The sequence below is a fragment of the Chelonoidis abingdonii genome, chromosome 3 (genome assembly GCF_003597395.2).
Source record: "Chelonoidis abingdonii isolate Lonesome George chromosome 3, CheloAbing_2.0, whole genome shotgun sequence".
Lineage (NCBI taxonomy): Eukaryota > Metazoa > Chordata > Testudines > Testudinidae > Chelonoidis > Chelonoidis abingdonii.
The window spans coordinates 72169447-72192020 of NC_133771.1; the positions used below are offsets into that span (position 1 = coordinate 72169447).

The following is a 22574-nucleotide window of genomic DNA, read 5'->3' on the forward strand; positions in this document are numbered from 1 at the left end:
AGAAGGCGCGGGGTGAAGTGCCGCTTCCATAAAGGAGCGTTCCTAACGCGCCACTCGCACCTCCGGGTCCCTTTACGGTCGTCGCCACGACGAAAAGATTCTAAGACTAGCGGCACTCTATCTGAGAAATGTGTGCTCTCCCCTAGGCCAGCCTTCAAGTCAGGCGTCGTGGGGATCACTGGTGGGCAACGGCTTCTTACAAGTCGAGAACACGTCTGATCACCGGCGAACAGGCATCAGCCCAGCGCAGAGAGAGGACTAGAGCCCCAAACCCAGATACGAAGTATCAAATAATAACAACATAACACAACCCTACAGTATGCTAAGTAACTATGACTAACTAACTAGAACAGTAACGATTGACAAGAGAGCTAGAAGATGTGGAGGTCAGCTAATGCGCGCTCCAACATTCCAACGACCGACACGACGCGAAGAAGGAAGAGGAGCGGGCTGGCCGGCAGGTATATATACCACCATAGTTGGCGCCACTTAGGGGGACCTGCGGACCGCTGGAGTTGCTGGGTTAAGTTTTCCGGACGACGTGCACGCGCGTCCGGCGCCATACACCTACGGAATGGATCTGAGCAAGCACTCCGAAAGAAGAACCACTAAGTTAGAGAGACCCTCCCTCCAGCATCTGTCTGCGGACATACCACTTCCTCTGATCCAGCACAATATTCCCTTTGACATCATTCTTTACCAATTAATAGCCTTAACCATACGCAAATCGCCTTCCCAACCAGTATTTCACAGATACTACAGCACCACTATTGTAAAGACACTTTCTAAACCTATTCTATTCCATAGATCTTGGCCTAATGTACCAGGAATTATATGTCCTGCCACTACTACCGAGCTCACAATTTTCCATCAGGTACATTTCAGTCTCTTTGGACATGCGGCCCTTGATCAGAGATATCTGGGCTCCAGTGCTTCTCCTCCCCCTCCTCTCCAAGCCAGGTACCCTTCTTATTACTTCTGGCAACCTTAATAAATTCGCACATCAACCCACCTGGTCAAGCACTCCCAAACTCATCAGGTGAGCTTAAAATAGATTGGATAGGAGCTTAGTTTCATTTATTTGGAGCACCCTGATTCTCAGGTGCTCAGTGAGTTACACTACAAAATCTTCTTGGGACTCTCTCACCATGCACCATCAAAAAAAAAAAGAAAGAGAGGTTTTTTGTGAGCGGAGTTCTCCAGGAGGGACAATCTTGGGAGCGGGGGCAGACTTGCCTGGGCTCCAAACCCTCTCCTTTTTCCGAGGGTAAAACGAGGATCCCTTTAACTGGTTTGCATCCCTCTCTGCGCCTGTCTCACTGGACATCGGGTTAGACAACGGCAATTAGCCAGTTGCCTTTCTTACAGATTTTTAAAGATTATCCATAAACTATTCAAATCTCATCAGTGCCACTATACTGCCGAGGAAATGTTTTGAGCACGAGATCAAACAATGCTAAATCCGTTACTCTCCAAAGTGCCTCTTACCTCTGCTTTATCCAATCCTTAGGTTTTTGTATTTGATACATAGAGCCTTGCCACACTTGCACGCAGTTTACACTTCCTTTAAAATGGCAAAGCAGCATTTGATCCGCTAAAAGAGCTTCTTTATGGGCTTTTAAGGTACTCTTGTTATAGGTATGTGGTTGAGGACTAAATAATATGGTTAGAATCTCTTCGACTCGGCTCTCCTCCATCCGTTTTTGGTTCACACATGTGTTTGCCTTTATTTCTTCCACTTGTTCTAACGTGATTCGATTTCTGCACGAGCACGCTGTATGACAAAGGAGGGTAACCCATCGCCAGCCTTCGTGCGACTCTAGTTGTTCCTAGGATTTCACCAGTGTGTGGCGCAAGAGCTCAGAACTCTGGCTCCCCTCCTTGTATGTTTGTTTGTGTTTCTGGTTTTTGTTTATCACCGTCGTTGATGCCTTATTTTACTTGTATGATTGATAGCAAACAGTTTTATACTTGTTTTTCCAACTCACCATATCATTGAAGCTGCGCGTGGCTATAAGTGTGTGAGGGGAACACTTATCTGTACTGTTGATGTGTCACGAGCAATTACTCTTACAAGATATACATCACTGACGTTCAGTGTTGTATTGACTTATGTTCGGTCGATGCTTTATTAAAACATTCATCTATGCATTTACTGTCCTTTACCAGCTGTGAACAGTAACATTGCATTCTGGACCTTACAGAGGTTGCTGGATTCCTTTCATAGGGGCTGTAGGAGCGGGGTGTTGGGAATGGATATGTGTGAGCCGAGTACACATCTGTGATGAGGACATTGGACGAGTTACTAGACCAGGTGGCATTTGAGACCGGTTTTCTGGTGTATACAGACATGGATCACGATAAGCTCTCTCGCTCTTCCGTAGATTATCTCTACTCAGTCACATTCCACCATTTGCGCTGGTTCTTTGCAGTCTTATATCACATCTGATCCATGGTGAGGTGATCCTCGCGTCGCTCTTCTAGGCGGTCCGCTCGCAGTGTGCTCTGTTTAACGCTGACTGATTTGGTGTAACATCTGACAGAGGTGGGTAGTCACCTCTCGCAACTGGCTTAGCGAGCTAGAAGAAGCAGAGAGTGCTAGTGTGCCCTCATACTAGCCTTGTATCATCCAGGAATCCAAGTGTTTGTGTCATGACATCACAACTGGCACCTAGCCACATCATATTTCTTTACTAGGACAAGTCTAGGGCAGGTATTGTCTACAAAGTGTTGCGAGGAACATACATCTCCCTGCTCTCTGATTACCGTGTAGGTGTTATTCGGAAGTACTTCACAGAGCTGGGAAGAAGATTGCTAACCATTATTACTCATGTGGTATGGATGTCTTGTGCCCACAAAAAGTGCACTGAATCAGTTACACGGGGAAAACGTCATTACCATCCAACACTGGCAAGGGAGAATTATCTCGCTGGCACAGTTCCTGCGTACTTTTAACCACTGTACGCAGACACAAACGGTGTGTTCGGAGCCAGCAATGTCAGTGACTACTCTTACAAAATATAGAGTGAGTTAGTACCAGTCTGTTCCTGCACCAACTGGATTCTGGTGCAGGTGTTTGGAGGAGAGTTTCGAATCTGCGGTTACAACTCCCTGATTATGAGCACAGCTGTCCATCCTCAGCATAAGTTAGATTAGCCTTAGGGATGCTGTAAGCATAAATCAGATTGTGTATGGTGATTTAGGGACCTATACACATGTAAACTACAGCAGAGAAATAACACAGCGAGCAATGTTGCATCCTTTCTGGTCACACCCCAACATGCCACTTTCTTTTTGATCTAAACTCTATCGTATACTGAGCAAAAACTCCACTGAAGTTAAATGTGGCTATGGAGGGCCTTACCCTCTCAGGTGCTGACCCTTTCCTGTAAGGTGTTGAGCTCCTTGCTGGAGTCCTTACTGAGTAGATTCTCTGTCTTTTTAGTAACAAGATGAATTTGGTGTGGCCAACAATTTTATGGCCGCTTGTCTTTCTTGGTTTGACCAACTTGGGTATCTTGGACCTGACTGTTTCAGAGGTTCAACAACCTGAGGTTCCCCATTAATCAGCTGGAGTTGTGGGTTCTTGCAATCTGAAAATTCAGGCCCGATATCTGAACATAAGGTTATTAAAATCTGTGGCTGCTTCTGATGTTTTTGGTTCTATTTTTGAGACTACAACTGAATATTCCTTGATTTAAGCCAAGAGGCTTTGAAACGGAAGTAAGTACTAAAGATTTTTCCTTTCTTTAGGTTAAGACAGGTAAAATACATCATTTAGTTAAATCATTTCAGAGAAACTTTCAGCAAAAGACTTTCTAAGAGGTTTTGTGACTCAAGATCTTTTTTTTAAAGGAAAAGCTGCTTCTAAATCCGGCCAAGCTTTCCTTGGACATGAACATTGCCCTCATGATGGTAACTTACAACAAAGCTTGAAAGGCTCAGGCTTGCTAACTACATTACAAAAACCTGCTCTGAGCCGCGACTTTTCCTTGGCTGGACAAGGCTTAGCGGATGTGTTGAAATTTCCATGGAAGGATGGCTTTTAAAAAAAAACAAAAACAGCAAGCAATCTCTGCTGAAAACAATATTTAACACAGATTGGGGGAGAACCACTCCCTCTCCTTTCTCACTTCCCCCCATGCGTTTGGAGGTGAAACAAACCCCTGACAGAGATTAGTGTTTAGTGAGTCGCCTAATTCCTCAGCACAGGAGTGAATTTCACCAAAATAAACTGTTTTAAAAGCTTCATTTCTACGAGGCGTCAACCTCTTCAGTAACTCCTTTTTTCAGCCAATTTTATCTCCGTGCTTTTCCTGAAGTCAGTGACAGGATAAAATTGGCTCTGTGTTTGTGTGATCCTGCCCATTATGCAAAGTGGGATATAAAATTGTCCTCAAGAGCATTGTGCTGTTTTTTGCTGCCTGCGCGGTCAGGTTAATCTGTGACAGTGGTAGATGCCTTTAGATTCTTAAAGGGAGATTTTCCTGATGCTCACATACAGCTAGGTGTCAGCCTCCCATGAATGTCAGGGTAAGTTCTTGGGTGTCAACTTCTATTTATGCTTTTGAAATCCTTCCCCTTAAATTTCCTTTCCCCTCTCTGTCTTTGTGTCTGCTGGTTGAAGCTTCTTGCCAGCACCCTGGCTGCCCTGTAACTGTGTATTCTACATTGTGGTTTTGAGAAGGAGGGGTGGGGGGATTAAAGTAGAATATTAATGAAAGGACATTACAGCATGACCCGATACATGCGGTTCAAGGGCCAGAGATTTGGTTTGATGCTAGATTTAATAGCAAGTAACAGCAGTCTAACTTTCAAATGTGATTCCTTCATTGCTTCAGTGTGAATGCTGGGGTGCACGAGCGAGAGCTCCTTAAATTACTTCTGCAAGGAACTGCTGCATTTTTCTGTTTAACTGGGCTTCAGGACTTTGAGGACCCTTTCTATAAGAGCCCCAGGTGCTAGTGCTTTCTACTGTAGTAGTCTTACGTTAATTTCAAGGGGACAACTTGCAAGAGAGGGCTTATGAGGAAAAGAGACTGCAGCCCCAGGCTGTTAGGTTTGCCTGCCATGCCTTACATAAGGACCTCTACATCCTTCCCAGATGAACCTCCTTCCTCCTGTGGGCTCACTGAGTGCCTTCCTCTGCGATACAGGTACTGCAGGAGCCAACTGAGTTTCCCTTCCTGTGGATTTGAAAGGGTGAGAAGCCAGCATATGCTTTTTGGGAGGCCTGTTCTCTTCTTTGCTCTCCACTGAAATGCAGCTCTCTGGGTAAACCCAGTTGCTGTTTAACGTTATTGTGCAATTTGTCAGGACAGGCAATGAAGAAAAAATACTGTATGCTGTTTGAAAACTGTGGGCATGACACAAAAGCAGGCTGGGTTGCTCATGTCAGGACTGGGCCAGGAAAACAAGCTCTTGGGTTGGGCTTCACCAGGAGAGGACAACGATCACCAGAGTCAGAGCAGTGCTTCTCAATTGCAGGCAGGCAGCGTGCCTCCTTTGTTGTCTCTGTGTTCAGGACATTGATGCTATGAGGCTTGAATGTATTGTGCGGAAAGGGCACTGCAGGAATGATCTGTGTGTGAACCCTGGCATGCAGGGTGTTGGAGGCTAAACAGTGAGCAGCCTTGATGCATTAAGGTATGTCTACACAAGCAAAGGAAGAACCCAGGTCTTGGCCCCATGCCAGCAACTCAGGCTTACAAGGACTCGGATTGTTTCATGCTGTGTTTAGACTTCCAGGCTCGGCTTTGAGCCTGGACTCTAGGAACTTTGGCAGAGGTGGAGGGGCCCAGACCTGGGCTTTAGACTTCTGGACTCAGGTACACAGCGACTTGAAACAGGTGATAGCCTGCAGCACGTGAGCCTGAATTTGCTTGACAATGGGCTAGTGGTGCGTTTTTCTTTGCTGTGTAATGTACCCTTAGGCACAAAGTTTCCTTCTGGAGAAAGCTAATTAATTCACATTCCCAATCAGTCTGGGGGATCTGATTAACCATCAAGTCTGAGTGGGATGGTGGAAAGATGATGTTCTGGGATAGGAGAGCTCGTATGCTCTGAGATGCAAGGAGGGAGGATCTGTTTTCTTCACCTTGTGGGAAGGGGTGAGAAACCACTGTAAATACTTTTCCTGCACAAGATGTATTCAGGTTGGTGAGACTATAATGTGAGGTTGCTTTAGGCACTGGAGAGTCTAAGTGGTTTCAGGCATTCATAGGGGAGGACTGAGCATGCCTTCTTACCCTTGCTTCCTGTGCCGCTCACTGGCTAGTTTATATTTATTTGTGTGGCAGTGGCAGATTGAGACTGCTTAGTTTGGCTGTTGGAGAGATCTTAGAGCGATATTTCAGTTTCCTTAAAAGAGGATTTTGCCAGGACATGGCTTAAACCTCACATGTGCTGGTCTTGATGGGTTCTTTGCAACCATATGTGGTCAAAACTCAATGGTATGGTCCACTGATAAAGTAGCACTGCCATCCTAGCACAATGATGGATCATGTCTTCCCTCCAAGGCCTATAAAACAACAACTCTTACGGGTCATGGTTAGTGTAGGGTATTTCTCGCAGAATTGTAAACAGGATCATAACATCACCTGATGATGAGATTCTCTTATAAATTTGAACCGTATACGTACATCCCAAATAATGAAACTTGAAAAGCAGCTTTTTTAACGATTGAGAGCTATATTAAATACATTTTACAGCTGGTGCAATTCAGGTAAGTGTGAGTACCCTTTGTCCTCCAAGGGAAATAATTTATTTGGAACCTCAGGATTAGCCTGTTCAAAAATGGGTAGATACTTTTAATTTGAAGTCTGTTGCCTTGTATGCAGCGGAGGTTTAGGGTCCCTCAATGGCTATAGCAGGATGGGCAGAGCGATTGGTTGTCCCTAAGCCTCTGTTGTTTGCCCAGAAGCTTTGGAATGAGTTGACAGGATGGATCATCAGTGTGTTAGACCTGTTTCTGTTTCTTCCCTCTGGGCATGCTGGCATGGCCAACTGTCAGAAGAGAAGAATTACTGTGCTAGATGGACTTTGTCTGACCTAGTACGGCTGCTCTTTACGCAGGACATAATTGTTACAGGCTAGGGCCCTGATGGAGGAAAAGATGGTGGACTCTGGGATTTGGTCCAGTTTTAGCCCATACACCATTTGATATTGTCTCCTCCGAACTCCTTATATGTTTCTCTCCGTAAGTACGATCGGTTTATATCCTGCTTAAATGCAATAAAGTCAAGCACCACTTCTCCCTGTTTAAGGATCAGACTACCTGCCTGGGCAGGGCGTGGGGTATGGTTGGAACATGTGTATACAGTCAAAGGCACGGACTTGCGCAATAATGACACATACAGTTCAAACGGTATGCCCAGGACTATGACAACTGCGGCAATCATGAGTAAATGTGAATTCACCTGTATAAGGATTTTTTTTCCTACACTTTGTGTTACAGAGTTCTAATAGGGAGATTTTCCTTTGCTTCCTGTGTGCAATACAGGAGGGTGTATTCATACACAGGAATATAACTGACTCAGAGAAATGGAGGGAACCAAATGAGGTTGATGAACATTGGCGAACATAGTCTAAAAAGATTGAGTTATAGCCAAGATACCAAGTGGAATAACGAAGACCGCCACGAACAGATCTCGAAGGTAATGAACATGGATCGAGCATCTCATTCTTACCTGATATACATCAATTTGAAGTTAGCAGTTATTGGTGGTAATGGGCCTCTGAATGCTATTGATTTTGGTGCCAGGGATGGGAGGGGTTCTGTGGGAGTGGGGAAGGAGGGCGGGGTGAGTGGAATGGAAAGCACACATCTTGAAGAACAAGAACAAGGAGTAACCGTTTTCTTCTTCGGCGCGTTGCTCATATCCATTCCAGTAGGTGATCCCAAGCCTTACCTAGGCGGTGGGGTCGGAGTGAGGAGGTCATTAGTGCGCAACACAGCAGAACCGAAGGCCGCATCATCCCTGGACTGCTGGACCAGGGCATAATGGCTAGTAAATGTGTTGCACGGAGGACCAGGTCGCCGTCTGCAGATTTCCTGGACGGGAGACTCGTGCGAGAACGCATTGATGATGCCTGGCTCTGGTAGATGTGCGCAGTTACACGCCCCGCGAAGGGAGATGGGCCAGGTCGTAACATGTTCTTATGCAGGACGTCACACAGCGAGGAGATCCTCTGTGAGGAGACTGGCAACCCCTTGAGCCGCCTCAGCTATGCGACAAAGAGCTGAGTGGACTTGTGGAATGGCTTATTCTTTCTATATAAAAGGCGAGCGCCCTGCGCACGTCTAGACAGTGAATTGTTGTTCCACTACGAGATGAATGAGGTTTGGAAAGAATACGGGAAGGAATATGTCCTGGTTAACGTGGAAGGCCGAGACAACTCTGGGGAGGAATGCAGGTGTGGCCTCAGTTGCAGCTTGTCTCGATGGAACACCGTGTACGGAGGGTTCCACGACTGAGTTCGCGCAGCTCTGATATGCGCCTAGCGGATGTGACGGCACCAGGATGCCGTTTTCCAGGACAAATAGAGGAGAGAAACTGTAGCCAGTGGTAAAACGGGGGGACATAAGACGAGACAACACTACGTTGAGATTCCAGGAGGGGCTGGATGACGGACTGGGGGTAAAGGCGCTCCAGCCCTTTGGGAATCTAGTCACCAGTGGGTGTGAAAAGACGGAATGCCGTCCCTCCCTTGGTGGAAAGTGGAGAGGCCGCCAAGTGAACCCGGAGAGAGGCTAAGCCAGCTTGTGTTGAGGCGACCACAGGTAGTCCAACGACGATTCGGGATGGAAACATCGGCAGGGTGGAAGCGCTTTTCCGCACACCAGCACGTAAAACACTTCCACTTGGCTATGTACGTCGTCCTTGTAGATGGCTTTCGACTTCCTAGAAGTACTTGCCCTCACTGGGGAAGAGCAGTGCAATTCGACCCAGTTAGCCACGCAGGAGTCACGCTGAGAGATGCAGGACTGAAGGGTCCGGGTGATACAAAGCTGGCCGTGGTCCTGCCGTGATCAGGTCAGGGGAAGAGGCAGGGGAACAGGGTCCACTACCGACAGGTCCAGGAGCAGAGGTACCAATGCTGACGTGGCCATGCCGTGAGCAATGAGATCAAGCGGGCCCTGTCCCTGCATGCCTTCGAAGGACCTTGAGGATCAACCGGGAACGGAGGGAAGGCATAAAAGAGATGCATTCCCCACGGAACGAGGAAGGCATCCGCTACCGAGCCCCGCTCGCGGCCTTGGAAGGAGCAGAACGTCGGACACTTCCTGTTCGTGCGAGATGCAAAAAGGTCCATGTGGGAATGCCCCACCTGCGGAAAAGTGTAAGGCAACGTCCGGGCGAGAGGGACCATTCGTGGGAGCCCGATAAAGGACCGACTGAGATGGCCGCCCAGGGGGTATGTGCGTCGCCCGGGAGCAAAGGAAGCGACTAGGCTGGACTGAGTGGCTATGCAAAGTCCCACAACTTTATGGCCTCCCGACACAGAAGGGGAGATCTCATCCCGCCCTGCTGTTGAGCTAGTACACCGCTGTGGTGGTGCCTATAAAAACCGAGACACACCGCTCGGATCTGGCCGATGGAAGGCCTTGACAAGCAAGGTGGACTGCTTCAATTCTCGGACGATTGATATGGAGAAGCAGATCGGCAGGAGACCAGCGACCCTGTGTCTCAAACGTCCAAGGTGCTCCCTCCAAGTCCGCATGCGTCCGTAGTGAGGGACATCGAGGGCTGTGCAGGATGGAATGGGCGCCCGCACAGAACGATGGACTCCTCCGAGCCACCATTGGAGGGAGAAGAGTACGTACCCGTTGGACTGTGTGACGACGGTATCCAACGGTCGCCTGGCTAGGCGGAGCTGAGGAATGAGCCACGACTGCAGAGGTCTGAGTCAGAGCTTGGCGTGCTCCGTCACGAAAGTGCAGGCCGCCATGTGGCCAAGAGCGTCAGCAGCGCTGCAAGTAGAAGTTAGAGGTGGTCCTGTAACCTCCGGATGATGTCCGTCAATGCCTGGAATCGGGAACGAGGGGAGTGGCCTTGGCCGTGGTAGAATCCAGGACGGCGCCGAAAATTCTATCCTCTGGTGGGGATAGAATGGACTTCTCCACGTTTTAGCAATCAGGCCTAGGTTCGCGAAAAGGCGGCTGATCATGCGGACATGGAGAAGCACCTGGCTTGCTGACGGCCCTGATAGCCAGTCGTCGAGTGTAGGAAATACGTGCACCCTGCGGGACAAAGAAAGGCGACGGACTAGCGCGATGCACTCTCGTGAACACTCTCGGGCCGACAAGAGCGAACAGGAGGACCGTGAACTGATAATGACGGCTGCCTATGAGAAGCGCCAGAAATCTCCGATGGGCCGGAAAAATGCGCGACATGAAAATAGGCGTCTTGCATGTCGCAGGGCGCGTCCAGTCTTCCAGGATCCAGGATGGATAATGGTCCCAAGGAAACCATGCGGAATTTCAACTTCAGTAAATATTTGTTGAGTCCACGGAGGTCGAGGATTGGGGTCGCAGACCTCCCTTTGGCCGTGGGAGTCAAGAAGTAGCGGGAGTAGAACCTTCTGCTCTTCTCGTTTTGCGGAACCTCCTGAATTGCACCTTTTGTCGAGGAGCGTTTGCACGCTCCTGGAGGAGGATTTGCTCGTGCAGACGGGTCCCTGAAGAGGGCGAGGGCGGGAAGGCGGGTACGAGGCAAACTGCAGATGGTATCCAAACCGCAGCGTGCGGAGGATTCCAGCAGTCTGAAGTGAGCGCGGCACCACATCGGGGAGGAAGTACGAGAGCGGTCGGAGAAGGGTGGAGAGGGATTCACGGAGGAAACTGGTACATCGCCCTCGGGGTATCTTCAAAATGGGGCTTCGAGCCGGAAGAAGGCTTGGTAGGCCCTTGGCCCTGACCCCTGTTACCCGACTGTCTGCGCTTGCCACTTCTATGGCGGCGCCTGAGAGAGTCTTGCCTTGTCTGGCCGGGGGGAAAGGTCTACGATGTTGTTGTTGTTGTTGTGCGGCCGGAAGGCTACACTGTGTCACGGGCGTATGCATTCAAGGGCCCCATAATGACCCTGTTATCTTTCAGGCTTTGCAGCTGCGGGTCGGTCTATCAGAGACAGGTCCTGGTCCTCAAACGGAAGATCCTGGATGGTATGTTGGCGTTCCGGAGGAAGGCACGAGACCTGCAGCCAGGAGATACGATGCACGTGACCCCGGAGGCCAGAGTTCTGGCGGCAGAGTCGGCCGCGTCCAGTGCCGCCTGCAAGGAAGTGCGTGCGACTTCTTCCTTCGTCCAGAAGGGTGACGAATCTCTACGAGCGTTCTTGCGGAGGAGCTCTTTGAATTTATCAGCCGTTGTCCAGGTGTTAAAGGATAGCGGCTGAGTAGAGCTTTGCTGGTTAGAAACTCGCAGCTGCAATGCTCCCGCAGAATAGACCTTGCGGCCCAGTAGTCCATCCTTCTTGCCTTCTTGGATTGGGGGCTGGCGCTTCTTGCCATGGCATTCCCTCTCGTTCACAGATTGAACGACGAGGGAACATGGCGCGGGTGGACATACAGGTAGTCGTAGTCCTTAGATGGGACCATGTATTTACGTTCTACCCCTCGGGCAGTGGGGGAACGGAGGCCGGTGACTGCCAGATGGTGTTGGCGTTGCTCTGTATCGTTTTTATAAAAGGCAGGGCAACACGAGTGGGAGCGTCAGACGTGAGGTATACATGCACACAGGGTCCTCAATCTCGGAGACCTCCTCGGCCTGAATGTTCATGTTCAGCCGCCACTCACCTAGGAGGTTTGGTTGCGGCCCTCAGGTCCAAGGGCGGTGCGACCGCTGGAGATCGTGTCTTCCGCTACTGGCTCTTCCAGGGGGAGAGTGGAGCGAGTCCTGGCAAGAGTGGTATTGTGACTCACAGTGCTGTAAGTACCGGTTCAGGCTCTCGAGGCTGAGGTTTCCGCAGCCAGCGAAAGGACGGTCGGCTGCTCAGGGCGTGAGTGGTGAGCCGCTGACCTGCGGCTCTGGGAGCCCTGCCGCTCTGGGTCAGGCGCACGTGAGGGAACGTGCTGAGGGCCCCTGGGCTTGATGGTAGGCCAGGGGGTCCAGAGAGGCACGCAGTGCTGCGGGCCCTGCTCCTGCGAACCTTCCGAAAGAGAGCGGCAGGTCTTTCAGAGTCCAAATATATGCTGTCAGTCCGGGAGGATACGAGCCTTGTCGGTCAGGGCCATGGGGGGCCGAAGGAGATACGCCGAATCCAGAGCCTTGATGGCGACGACCTCCGTGGTGCCGGAGATCGGTGCGTGAGTCGTACCGGTGCCGATCGGGACCGGGACCTGCGACCAGCGCGCAGTGATGCCCGGTGCCGGAGGCGACCGGGATCTGACCTGCGCGTGCCTGAGCGGCTCCTGGTAGTCGCAGGTGCCAGTAGCGGTGGCTGGCAGCGGTGCCGGGGAGTTGTGTGATCGGCGCGATGATGACCGGTGGCGCGCGAGTACGACTTGTGCCGCCTAGGAGAGCGCTGCGGGACTGTGAGCAGCGTCGTCGCGAGGGAGACCTCCCTCGGATTCGGTGCGGGATTGTGACCGATGCTGGGATCTTTGAGCGGCGCCGGGTCGGAGAATCCCGGGACGGTGCCCTCATCGCGGGTTGGCTTGCCCTTGGAGAGCACAACCCGCACCGGCGGTGCCGGGGTTGGGCAGCCCAGGCTCCCGTTAAGCAATCAGGTCCCGTGCCGACGAGAAAGTCTCGGGCGTGACGGAGATATCAGCTCTACCCAGATTCTGGGGAGCTGGGAGGGATCGGACTCGACGGACCCCAGGGCCCGGAGTCAACGAAGCCCCTTCACAGCCAGCATGCCGCAGTCGGCAGCGTGCTCCTTACGGGGCCGCTTAGCTGGGGTTAGGGACGTGGAGGGCCTCTTCCCGCGGAGCCCGGTGCCGGGAGAAGGGCCGTGCCAGTGCGTCTTCGCGTGCAGAGGGATCCGGTGCCGGGAGCCGCGCTTGTGCCGGAAGGCGCGGGGTGAAGTGCCGCTTCCATAAGGAGCGATCCTGAGGCACTAGGCCTCGGCGCCTTTTCGTTCGCGGACGAAAAGATTTACAGATCGCAGGGCACTTATCTGAGACTGTGTGATTCCCCTAGGCACCTTCAGGCAGGCGTCGTGGGGATCACTGGTGGGGGCACGGCTTCTTACAAGTCGAGCACGTCTTGAATCCCGGCGAACAGGCATCAGCCCAGCGCAGGAGAGGGCTAGAGCCCCAACCCGATAACGAAGTACTAATATATAACAACTATAACTACACTACAGTATGCTAAGTAACTATGACTAACTAACTAGAACAGTAACGATTGACAAGAGAAGTAGGGATGTGGAGGTCAGCTAATGCGCGCTCCACAGTTCCAACGACCGAACACGGCGGTAAGAAGGACTGAGGAGCGGGTGGGCCGGCAGGGGGATATTATCACCCACCATAGTTGGCGCCACTCTAGGGGGCGACCTGCCGGCCCGCTGGAGTTGCTGCGTAAAGCTATTCTCCGCCTTCCGACGAACGTGCACGCGCGGCGCATACACCTACTGGAATGGATATGAGCAAGCACTCGAAGAAGAACCACTAAGTTAGAGAGACCTCCCCTCCCAGCAGTTTCTGGGACATTACCACTTCCCTCTAGGATCCAGCACAATATTCCCTTTGACATCATTCTGTTACCAAATTAATAGCCTTAACCATACGCAAAATCGCATTCCCAACAAGTATTTCAAGATACTACCCAGCACCACTATTGTAAAGACACTTTCTAAACCTTTCTATTCCATATGCATCTTGGCTAAATGTACAGGAATTATATGTCCTCCCACTACTAGAAGCTCCACTTTTCCATCAGGTAACATTTCAGTCTTTTGGACCATGCGTCCCTTGATCAGAGATATCTGGGCTCCAGTGTCTTTCCCTCCCCCCTCCTCCAAGCCAGGTACTCCTTGTTATTTACTCTGGCAACCTTAATAAATTCCACATCAACCCCCTCAGGGTCAGTCCTCACAAAACTCATCAGGTGAGCTTAAAATAGATTGGATAGGGCTTAGTTTCTTTTATCTTGGAGCACTGATTTCTCAGGTGCTCAGTGGAGTTACACTAGAAACATCTTCTTGGACTCTCCTCCTGCTCAGGAGGTTTGTGATGGGAGTTTCCAGGAGGGGAACAATTTGGGAGCGGGGGGCAGACTGCCTGGGCTCCCAAACCCTCTCCTTTTTTCCGAGGGGTAAAACGGGATCACCCTTTACACTGGGTTTGCATCCCTCCTTCTCTGGCCTGTCCTCACTGGACATCGGGGTTTGCACAAAGGAATTAGCCAGGTTGGCCATTTCTTACAGATTTTAAAGATTTATCCCATAAACTATTCCAAATCTCATCAGTGCATATACTGAGGAAATGTTCTTGAGCAAAGAGATCAAACAATGGCTAAAATCCTTACCTCCCTTCCCCTTTTCCCATTTTCTCATTAGGTCACACATATTCGCTATGACTCATACTATCACTTTTCTTGAGATTTCTAAATTTGAACCTATACACTCCAAGAATAATTTGAAAACTTTGAAAAGCAGCTTTTTAAAATTCAGACTATTAAATACATTTACAGCTGTGCAATCAGTGTGGGTACCTTTTTGTCCTCAGGAATATTATGAACCTCAGATAGCCTTTCAAAAATGGTAGATACTTTTCAATGAAGTCTGTTGCCTTGTATGCATGGAGGATAGGTCCCTCAATGGCTATAAGCCAGGATGGGCAGGGATGGTGTCCCTAGCCTCTGTTTGCCAGAAGCTGGAATGAGTGACAGGGATGGATCATCACTTGATGATTGCCTGTTCTGTTCATTCCCTCTGGGGCAGCTGGCATTGGCCACTGTCAGAAGACAGGATACTGGGCTAGATGGACCTTTGTCTGACCTAGTACGGCTGCTCTTACGCAGGACATAATTTGTTACAGCTGAGGGCTCCCTGAATGGAGGAAAAGATTGGTGACTCTGGGATTTGTCCAAGTTTTGCCATCACACCAATATTATATGTCCTCCTATCCGAACTTCCTTTGTTTTCTCTCCGTAAGTGATGATTCTGTTTACTGCTTAAATGCAAATTAAGTCAAGCACACATTCTTTCCTTTGTTAAGGACAGACCTGACTTCTGCCTGGGCAGGGCTGTGGGGTTTGGAACATGTGTTCATAACATCAAAGCACGGAATCTTATAATGACACATACAATGTTTCCACACGTATTTTGCCAGGACAATACTGACCAGCAAATCATGAGTTTTCAAATGACATCTTATAAGGTATACTTTGTACAGAGATTATTATAATAGTGTGTAGCGTGTGAATACAGGGGTGTATTCCATCACAGAATATTACTGCTCAGTAATGAGGGACAAAGGTTTGTATTTGAAAAGTGGGGTTGGAAAAATATTTACATTAGTTCTTTTAAAAAATGAAGTATCATGAAGAACAAGCACAAAGACCCACCATCGTTTGCTAAATGCTGAAGCCAGTCATAATCCTTTTCTGTCTGTTCTGCCAATCTGTATCTTTCAGCCCAACGAAACAGATCTCGAAGAGTAATGAAACCATGCTTCCCAGCAAACACTGTTGAACCTCTGCGATAAGACTACCAAGTGAGCAAAGAGGACGGTTAAAATTTAATATGTATTCCTCATTCAAACAAACTTCAGTGAAATGAAAACCTAATAAATTCCTAATCCCAGTCTCACATTTCCTGTCATTTAATAACTGGAATATAGTTTTCACTTTATTTCAATACTGTAAAAAAGTCTAAGAACATTCAAGTCTAGACATAAGGAAGAAAGAGGTACCTCTAGTTTTTATTATTGCGTTTGTTTTTAAAGAAGAAACATATTTTGGTAAGTAGCCAGCGCTAAATGGCTGTTCACAACAATCTATTTCAGCACCTAAGATCTAGAAAAATGAAGGAGCATAATATTTTTTTTAAAGTATTTAAACAAAAATCCCCAAATGAGGCACTGGTAGCCACTGGACTTGTTTTTGCTCTTAAACAAAAACTCAAACTGAAAGGAGTTCACTTAAGCCAGCAAACTTGGATATTTTAAATTAATTTCTCCATTGTTAAGTCATAGAATATTTTTTTTTAAAAGGCCTTAATTTTACTTCTGTATTAAAAAGGGGAAAAAAGACACCAATACCTGCAGACTCAGCATGACTTTGACGAGTTTACTGCAGTAAGATGGTGGCAGACTGCATCGCTTGTGAAGGATTGTTTCTAGCTCAGCAGTTGGCAGTTCATCAAAATGCAGCTCCACAAAACGGTTCCTGAAGGCTCTGGACAACACCTAAAATGAACATTTGGGAATGGTATTTCTGAACTTTGCTTTACCCTTTAATCCTTGTAAACTACATCCTGCACGTACAGCCAAAGGAAGCGGAGCTACCCTGATGGGTTAGTGGTTAAAATCCAGCGGGAGAAGGAATAGATAGGATTGTGCTTAAACTTCCAAAATAGACAATAAAGATGCAAAGGGTCTATTCTCCAGCAGTCTGGGACAACCAAATAACCAGACAGGCCAAATTACATGTGATTACTTAGGCTCTGATTCAACAAAGTGCTTAGAAGTGTGTTTAATATCTTTGCTGAACTGGAGCTTTAGCATCCACCAGAGACGCTACTCACCTGCTCTTAAAATTCTTGGTGTGCTCTCTGACTGGCAAGTCTGAATAAAGGCTGAAACTGAACACTGCTCTCCAACTTCACTTCTCTTGTAAAGGCCACCAAATAGCAGAAGAATTATATTATTTGCCTACCCACTCTGCCAAATTCTTCTCTGGTATCTCTCAGCCAGTTGCACCCAATACTGAACTTCAGAAAAAGTGCACACGTGTGCTGTTCATGAAATCCAATAGTTCTTAAGCTTCATTTACAAGGAAGAGAAAGGAAGCCAGTTTTCTCATATTCATCCACAAGTGTGATGCGCTAGCTAGTCAAGGCACACAGAATTTTTTGGTGTAGATCATATCAGAATTTGGTCCCTGCAACAGACATGCCAGATTATTTTTAAATTAAAAACTATTGGAACTACTATATATTCTTGTTGAGGAAACAACTTCAAAACTCAGAAAAGTTCCCTACCTAGGCTGGCAGGCTAGATCTCTTTCTAGAACAGGGGTTCTCAAACTGAGGGAGGGAGGGCGGGAGAAACTTTAGAGGAAAAAAAAATACTTACTGTACACATTCAGATCTGGGAGGCCGGAGAGCAGTGGCTGCTGGCTGGGCACCCAGGGGAGGTGGGGGGCTTACTACTACAGACACAAAGAAGGGGGGCGCGATCAAATAAGTTTGAGAACCACTGCTCTAGAATACGTATCTGTTTTATTTACACGCAGGCTTTTCTATGGCATTCATAGCCCTAGTATTTGAGCACCTTATAAACATTAATGTATCTTCACAACACTTTACAGATGGCAATTTAGGCATTGAGAGATTAAGAGTATGTCTACACTGCAGCTGGAAGGTGCGATTCCCAGTGCAGGCAGGCAGGCAGACTCACCAGCTCACCTTGAGCTAGCTGCCCCAGCTTGGACCCAGGGGGTCAGGGGGGCTTGGATTCGGGTGGCTATCCCAAGCCACTGCCCATGCTGCATGCTCGTTCAAGCTGAGCTAATGCGCGTCTGTCTATGGGTGCCGGGAATCACACCCTCAGTTGCAGTGTAGATATAGTCTGAGTGACTTCCCCAATCTCAGATAGTCAAGCAGTCCAGTGCCTTGGCTACAAAGCCGTCTTCCCTTCCGCTACTCCTGACACTTTCATATTGTTCTCTGATATGTGTGAGAAAGTTTCTGTGCCACAGCTCCCTGCACCCCTAAAAGAATAGTATGGTGAAGCTTTCTTCCTAATGTAATAATAACCGAAAGCAAGAGGAGAGATCAACAAACCTTCCTGCCCCCATAAAGTCCTGGTGGATTCTGTGTAGCAAACAGCATAAATCGAGGGTGTGCCCTGACAGCTTCTTGTGTCTCTGTTATGAACAGCTCTCTGTTATCATCCAGCAGTCTGTTGAGTGCCTCCAGAACATCCGTAGGAGCCAAATTCAGTTCATCGAGGATAATCCAGTAGCCCTTTCTCATAGCATCAATAAGGACACCTGTGATGGAATACAAAAGGTTCTGATTAAACCTTTAAGGTAATCTGCATGAAAATGTACAAAAAAACCTTCAAATGCAAGTAATCCTTGCAGCCAATTTTACTTCAGAATAAAATAAGTTAACCCACAGCAAGATGTGCAACAGCATTGAAGCTGCTAAACCCTTTAGCTCTCTCCTCTGTCAGTACAATGGACCAAAGAACAAGAGACGGAAGAACAAAGGAAACCCTTTAACATAACCAGAGACCTGCACAACTGAACTAACATGGCATGAAAGCTCATATATGCACTGATGCAACCATGACCAGAAAAAGGAAAATCTTTTTTCATCTCTGCGTAACACGTAAAATGAAAGGGAATTAGAGATAAATGTGGTAAGTGATAACCTCACCTTCCTTAAACATCAGCTTCCCAGAAGTGTCTGATGTATAACAGCCAATGTACTCCTGGATGTCAGTATGATCATGATTGTTAATCCGCACACAGTGGTTCCCACTAGCTGCAGCTAACCAGCGAATTAAACTAGTTTTACCAACTGATGTCTCTCCTTGAATCAGCACTGGATGAGTCCTTCAAGGATTAGCAAAGACAATATTTTAAAAGCAGTATTTTAGGTTGGCTTAGCAAAATCTCCTATATGTATATGAAAAGGAAGTAACACATCTGTACTGTCTGAAATTTTCAGAGCCTTGTGTAACAGATTATCAAGAGACTATAATTTAGTCTTTCAATGTCTCATTTATGTTACTCACCCAAGTCACATAGCCAGTCAGTGTCAAAGCCAGGACACAATCTAAAATATCTTTATTCCCATATGCTAACTACTATACCATGCTGCCTCCGGTATCGCTTGTGAAATCAAAGGGCTTGGCTACACTGACACTTTACAGCGCTGCAACTTTCGAGCTCAGGGGTGTGAAAAAATACTCCCCTGAGCGCTGCAAGATGCAGCGCTGTAAAGTGTCAGTGTTATCAGGGCGGCAGCGCCGGGAGCATGGCTCCCAGTGCTGCACGCTACACCCATAAGGGATGTGGTTTACAAGCAGCGCTGGGAGAGCTCTCTCCCAGCGCTGCGGCTCTGACTACACTCACACTTCAAAGCGTTGCCGGGGCAGTGCTCCCGCAGCGCTGCCGGGGCAGCGCTTTGAAATTTCTAATGTAGCCATACCCAAAGGCTGGTCTAAACCATTTTTATGAAACCATTTTTAAACCAAGCTTTAAAGGGCTTCGGTGAGAACTCTACATGACAAATTTCAGGCTGTTTAAGGACAACAAAAGAAAAATTGGTTTCATATCCTCTCAAGCATGCAGATAACTGGACTACAGCAGAACCTCAGAGTTACAAACACTGTTCATAACTCTGAATAAAACGTTATAGTGGTTATTTCAAAACTTTACAACTGAACATTGACTTAATACAGCTTTGAAACTTTACCATGCAGAAGAAGAATGCTGCTTTCCCTTTATTTTTTAGTAGTTTATGTTTAACACAGTACTGTACCGTACTTGCTTTTTTTTTGGGTCTCTGCTGCTGCCTGATTGCGTACTTCTTGTTCCAAATGAGGTGTGTGGTTGACTGGTCAGTTCGTAACTCTGAGGTTCTATTGTACTTATGCTCCTGTCTTAGAATGCTGGGAACAAGTGACGTGCACACGCTCCCCACAACTGCTAGCTACTGGTCAAAAGTCATTCTACTAGCTCAGCATGCAATTCCTACAGTGTGCTTTCTGCAGGTCAGTCATGAAGCAGAATTATTCCTCTCAGAAGTGTCTCATTTTTAAAAAATTTTGATGCATATTTTAATCTATTAAGATTTAAGGGGCAACATTAAAGTTGAGTAGGTGACAGAAATACAACAGAACTATAGAAATATACTAGAGGTAGAAATATAATAGAGGTAGACAATCTCATTATATGGCTACCTCAATTATAGAATTGTATGTTGTCTTTTTAATTTTGTATTCTGACACAAAAATTTAAACAAACATACCCTGCAGACACAACTCTGACAATGTCTTTCAGATTAAGTTTAACAGAAGAAGTTAGTACGTAAGTTTCATCTATCACAGGCTCCTTATCCCCTACTGAAATCCAGTAACCTTCTATTTGTACAGCTCTTCCTCCTTGGGGCTCTGGCAGTGGCTGAAAAACAGTATAGAAATAACAGATTGTACAGAAGTGTTTCATATTGTTTTCTAACAGCAGCAGCTATTTTTTCACTACTATAGCATCTTCCATAAAAAACGATGTACAGACATTATAGCTTAACCTTCAACACTCCTGTGACGTATGTATTATCCCAATTTTATAGATGTTGAATCCAAGGAAGAGAAGGGAACTAGGCTGAAGTCAAGAATCTGTGCAGAGCTGTGAACAGATCCCCAGTTCCCCTGATTCTCAGTTCTGGGCTTTAATGTGACATGTTATTCTGAAAAGTGACTTGTAGGAATTTATTGAACTAAGGGGGTTACTTATTTTTATTTCATCGTTACTGGAGAATTAATAATTTCTAGCATCAAAATCTCTCTCTAAGGAATTTAATCCCTGTATAGGAACATTCAAAATAGCCTATTCACTCACCACTTTCCTCTGAAGGTCTAAATTGAAGTTACCAAGCAGAGTTGCAATAGGGCCTATTCTGGCAAGCAATGAAACCCAAAAAGTCAAGAAAGAACTATTAATGTTTTAAAATGACAATATTTTGTGTTTCAGCCCTGCAAGTTAACTCTGTGCTCCAAGAATCAACCTGGGTTCTCCCTCTTCAAGATGAAGCTCAGATTTTTGCTTCATGAGAGCACAAGCCTTTTCCATACAAATGTGTACTGCCCCTTATGTCAAAAACAAAACAAAACAAAAAAAACCCAACAGCAAGTTCCTCCCCAATCTCTACTTCAGAATTAGAGTCACCACCACTAAAGCTGGTCTGGTCATTCTCTGAAATTCGGCAAGATTCGGTCATATGCAAGTTCTCCACATCCTTTCAATGTTTTCAGATGAAAGAACAAGTCAGATAAGAAATCATCATGCTTAAACCATATTGTTCAAGTTAAATGAAAAAACATTTGATTAGAAACAATCAATAGCATAAAGTTTAAAATTTTAGCATTTGAGAACTTTTAAAATTACTAAAGCATGATCAACAAGGGAAAATTCATACAAAACCAATCTTCCTGATAACATTAAACATCCCAAAACATTCAGAAGTTCTTACCTGCTTAAGGAGGCTTTTTATGTTGCCAGAGACAATATGGTGGCAAATTAGCTTCTGAACTATCGGGTGAGAAACTCTGTCAAGTTGTGTCAGGAAGCCCAAGCAAAAGCCCTACAAGAATAAAGTTATTTTCTATTGTGAAGTGAAAATTATTTAAGCTTTATTTGTTAGGCATTTGCTTGATATCTGATGCCCTTAGAAAATATGATTTTCTTTGTATTCCTTTATCCAGGTAGACTTTGTATTGAACACACACTTAGGAACAAAATCACACAGAAAGATCATTACCTCATACAGTGAGCGCTGTATGTTTTTACACGGATTAGATGCTGCAAATCTCAAAGCCCTGCAAAGTGTACGAAGGCTGTAGTGAGGTCTATGGCCAATCCCATCCACCAATTTTGTTTCCGACTCTTTTCTCACAGATAAATAGAAGCTACAAAATAAAGAGTTTAACCAGTTATTTATTTGTATTCTGGGCCCCAGGGCAGAACAGTCAATGGCTCGCCTAGAAAGGAATGGCTGAGATTTATGATACTACGTTTTATCCTACTGATAACACATTAGAACCCACTATGCATAAATTGTGGCGTTGCTTGATCTAGTTAACTTTTTTTTTTCCAGTTACAGCACCAGTATTAAACAAATTGTGAGCCTAAATATAAGCTGTAGAATTTATTTTGAATTATATATTTAAATTACATAAATACATTATGAAATTAATATCTAAAACATTTAAAGAAACACAAAATAAGAAAGCACCTAAAGTATCAAGTAGGCTAATTAAACACCTAATCGTGATTCATGTGTAATCTAAAAACAAGGAAAAAACTGACATACAAGATGTAACTGAATATGACTAACAAAGTTAAAATAAAAAATACAATACAATACTTGTGCTGCTGGTGCTGTGAGACATCAACACCCAGAGCAATGAGGAGACAGCAGGCCTGGTGCGCCACATCTACTGGGAGATAGACTCAGACTCATAGGTCAGAAGGGACCAATATGATCGTCTAGTCTGACCTCCTGCACAAGGCAGGCCACAGAACCCTACCCATCCACTTTTATAACAATCCCTAACCCATGACTGAGTTATTGAAATCCTCAATATTGTGGTTTGAAGACCTCAAGCTGCAGAGAATCCACCAGCAAGCGACCCATGCCCCACGCTGCAGAGGAAGGCGAAAAACCTCCAGG

The 22574-nt window shown here is 46.7% G+C and overlaps 1 protein-coding gene and 1 long non-coding RNA gene across 2 annotated transcripts in view; one reads left to right on the forward strand and one right to left on the reverse strand.

The window, feature by feature from the left end:
- LOC142046567 (uncharacterized) overlaps positions 1–22574 on the forward strand; it is a 1033250-nt gene that overhangs the window by 383787 nt on the left and 626889 nt on the right. The gene's annotated exons all lie outside the window — the stretch shown is intronic.
- The window catches only part of MDN1 (midasin AAA ATPase 1), a 217883-nt gene that overhangs the window by 139700 nt on the left and 55609 nt on the right, over positions 1–22574 (reverse strand). Inside the window, exons 21-27 of the mRNA XM_075063473.1 lie at positions 21663–21810; positions 21375–21485; positions 20154–20305; positions 18555–18733; positions 17955–18163; positions 16210–16356; positions 15515–15656 (exon numbers count right to left, since the gene is read on the reverse strand). Of these exons, the coding sequence (XP_074919574.1) occupies positions 15515–15656; positions 16210–16356; positions 17955–18163; positions 18555–18733; positions 20154–20305; positions 21375–21485; positions 21663–21810 (1088 nt within the window). The remainder of the gene's footprint in view (positions 1–15514; positions 15657–16209; positions 16357–17954; positions 18164–18554; positions 18734–20153; positions 20306–21374; positions 21486–21662; positions 21811–22574) is intronic.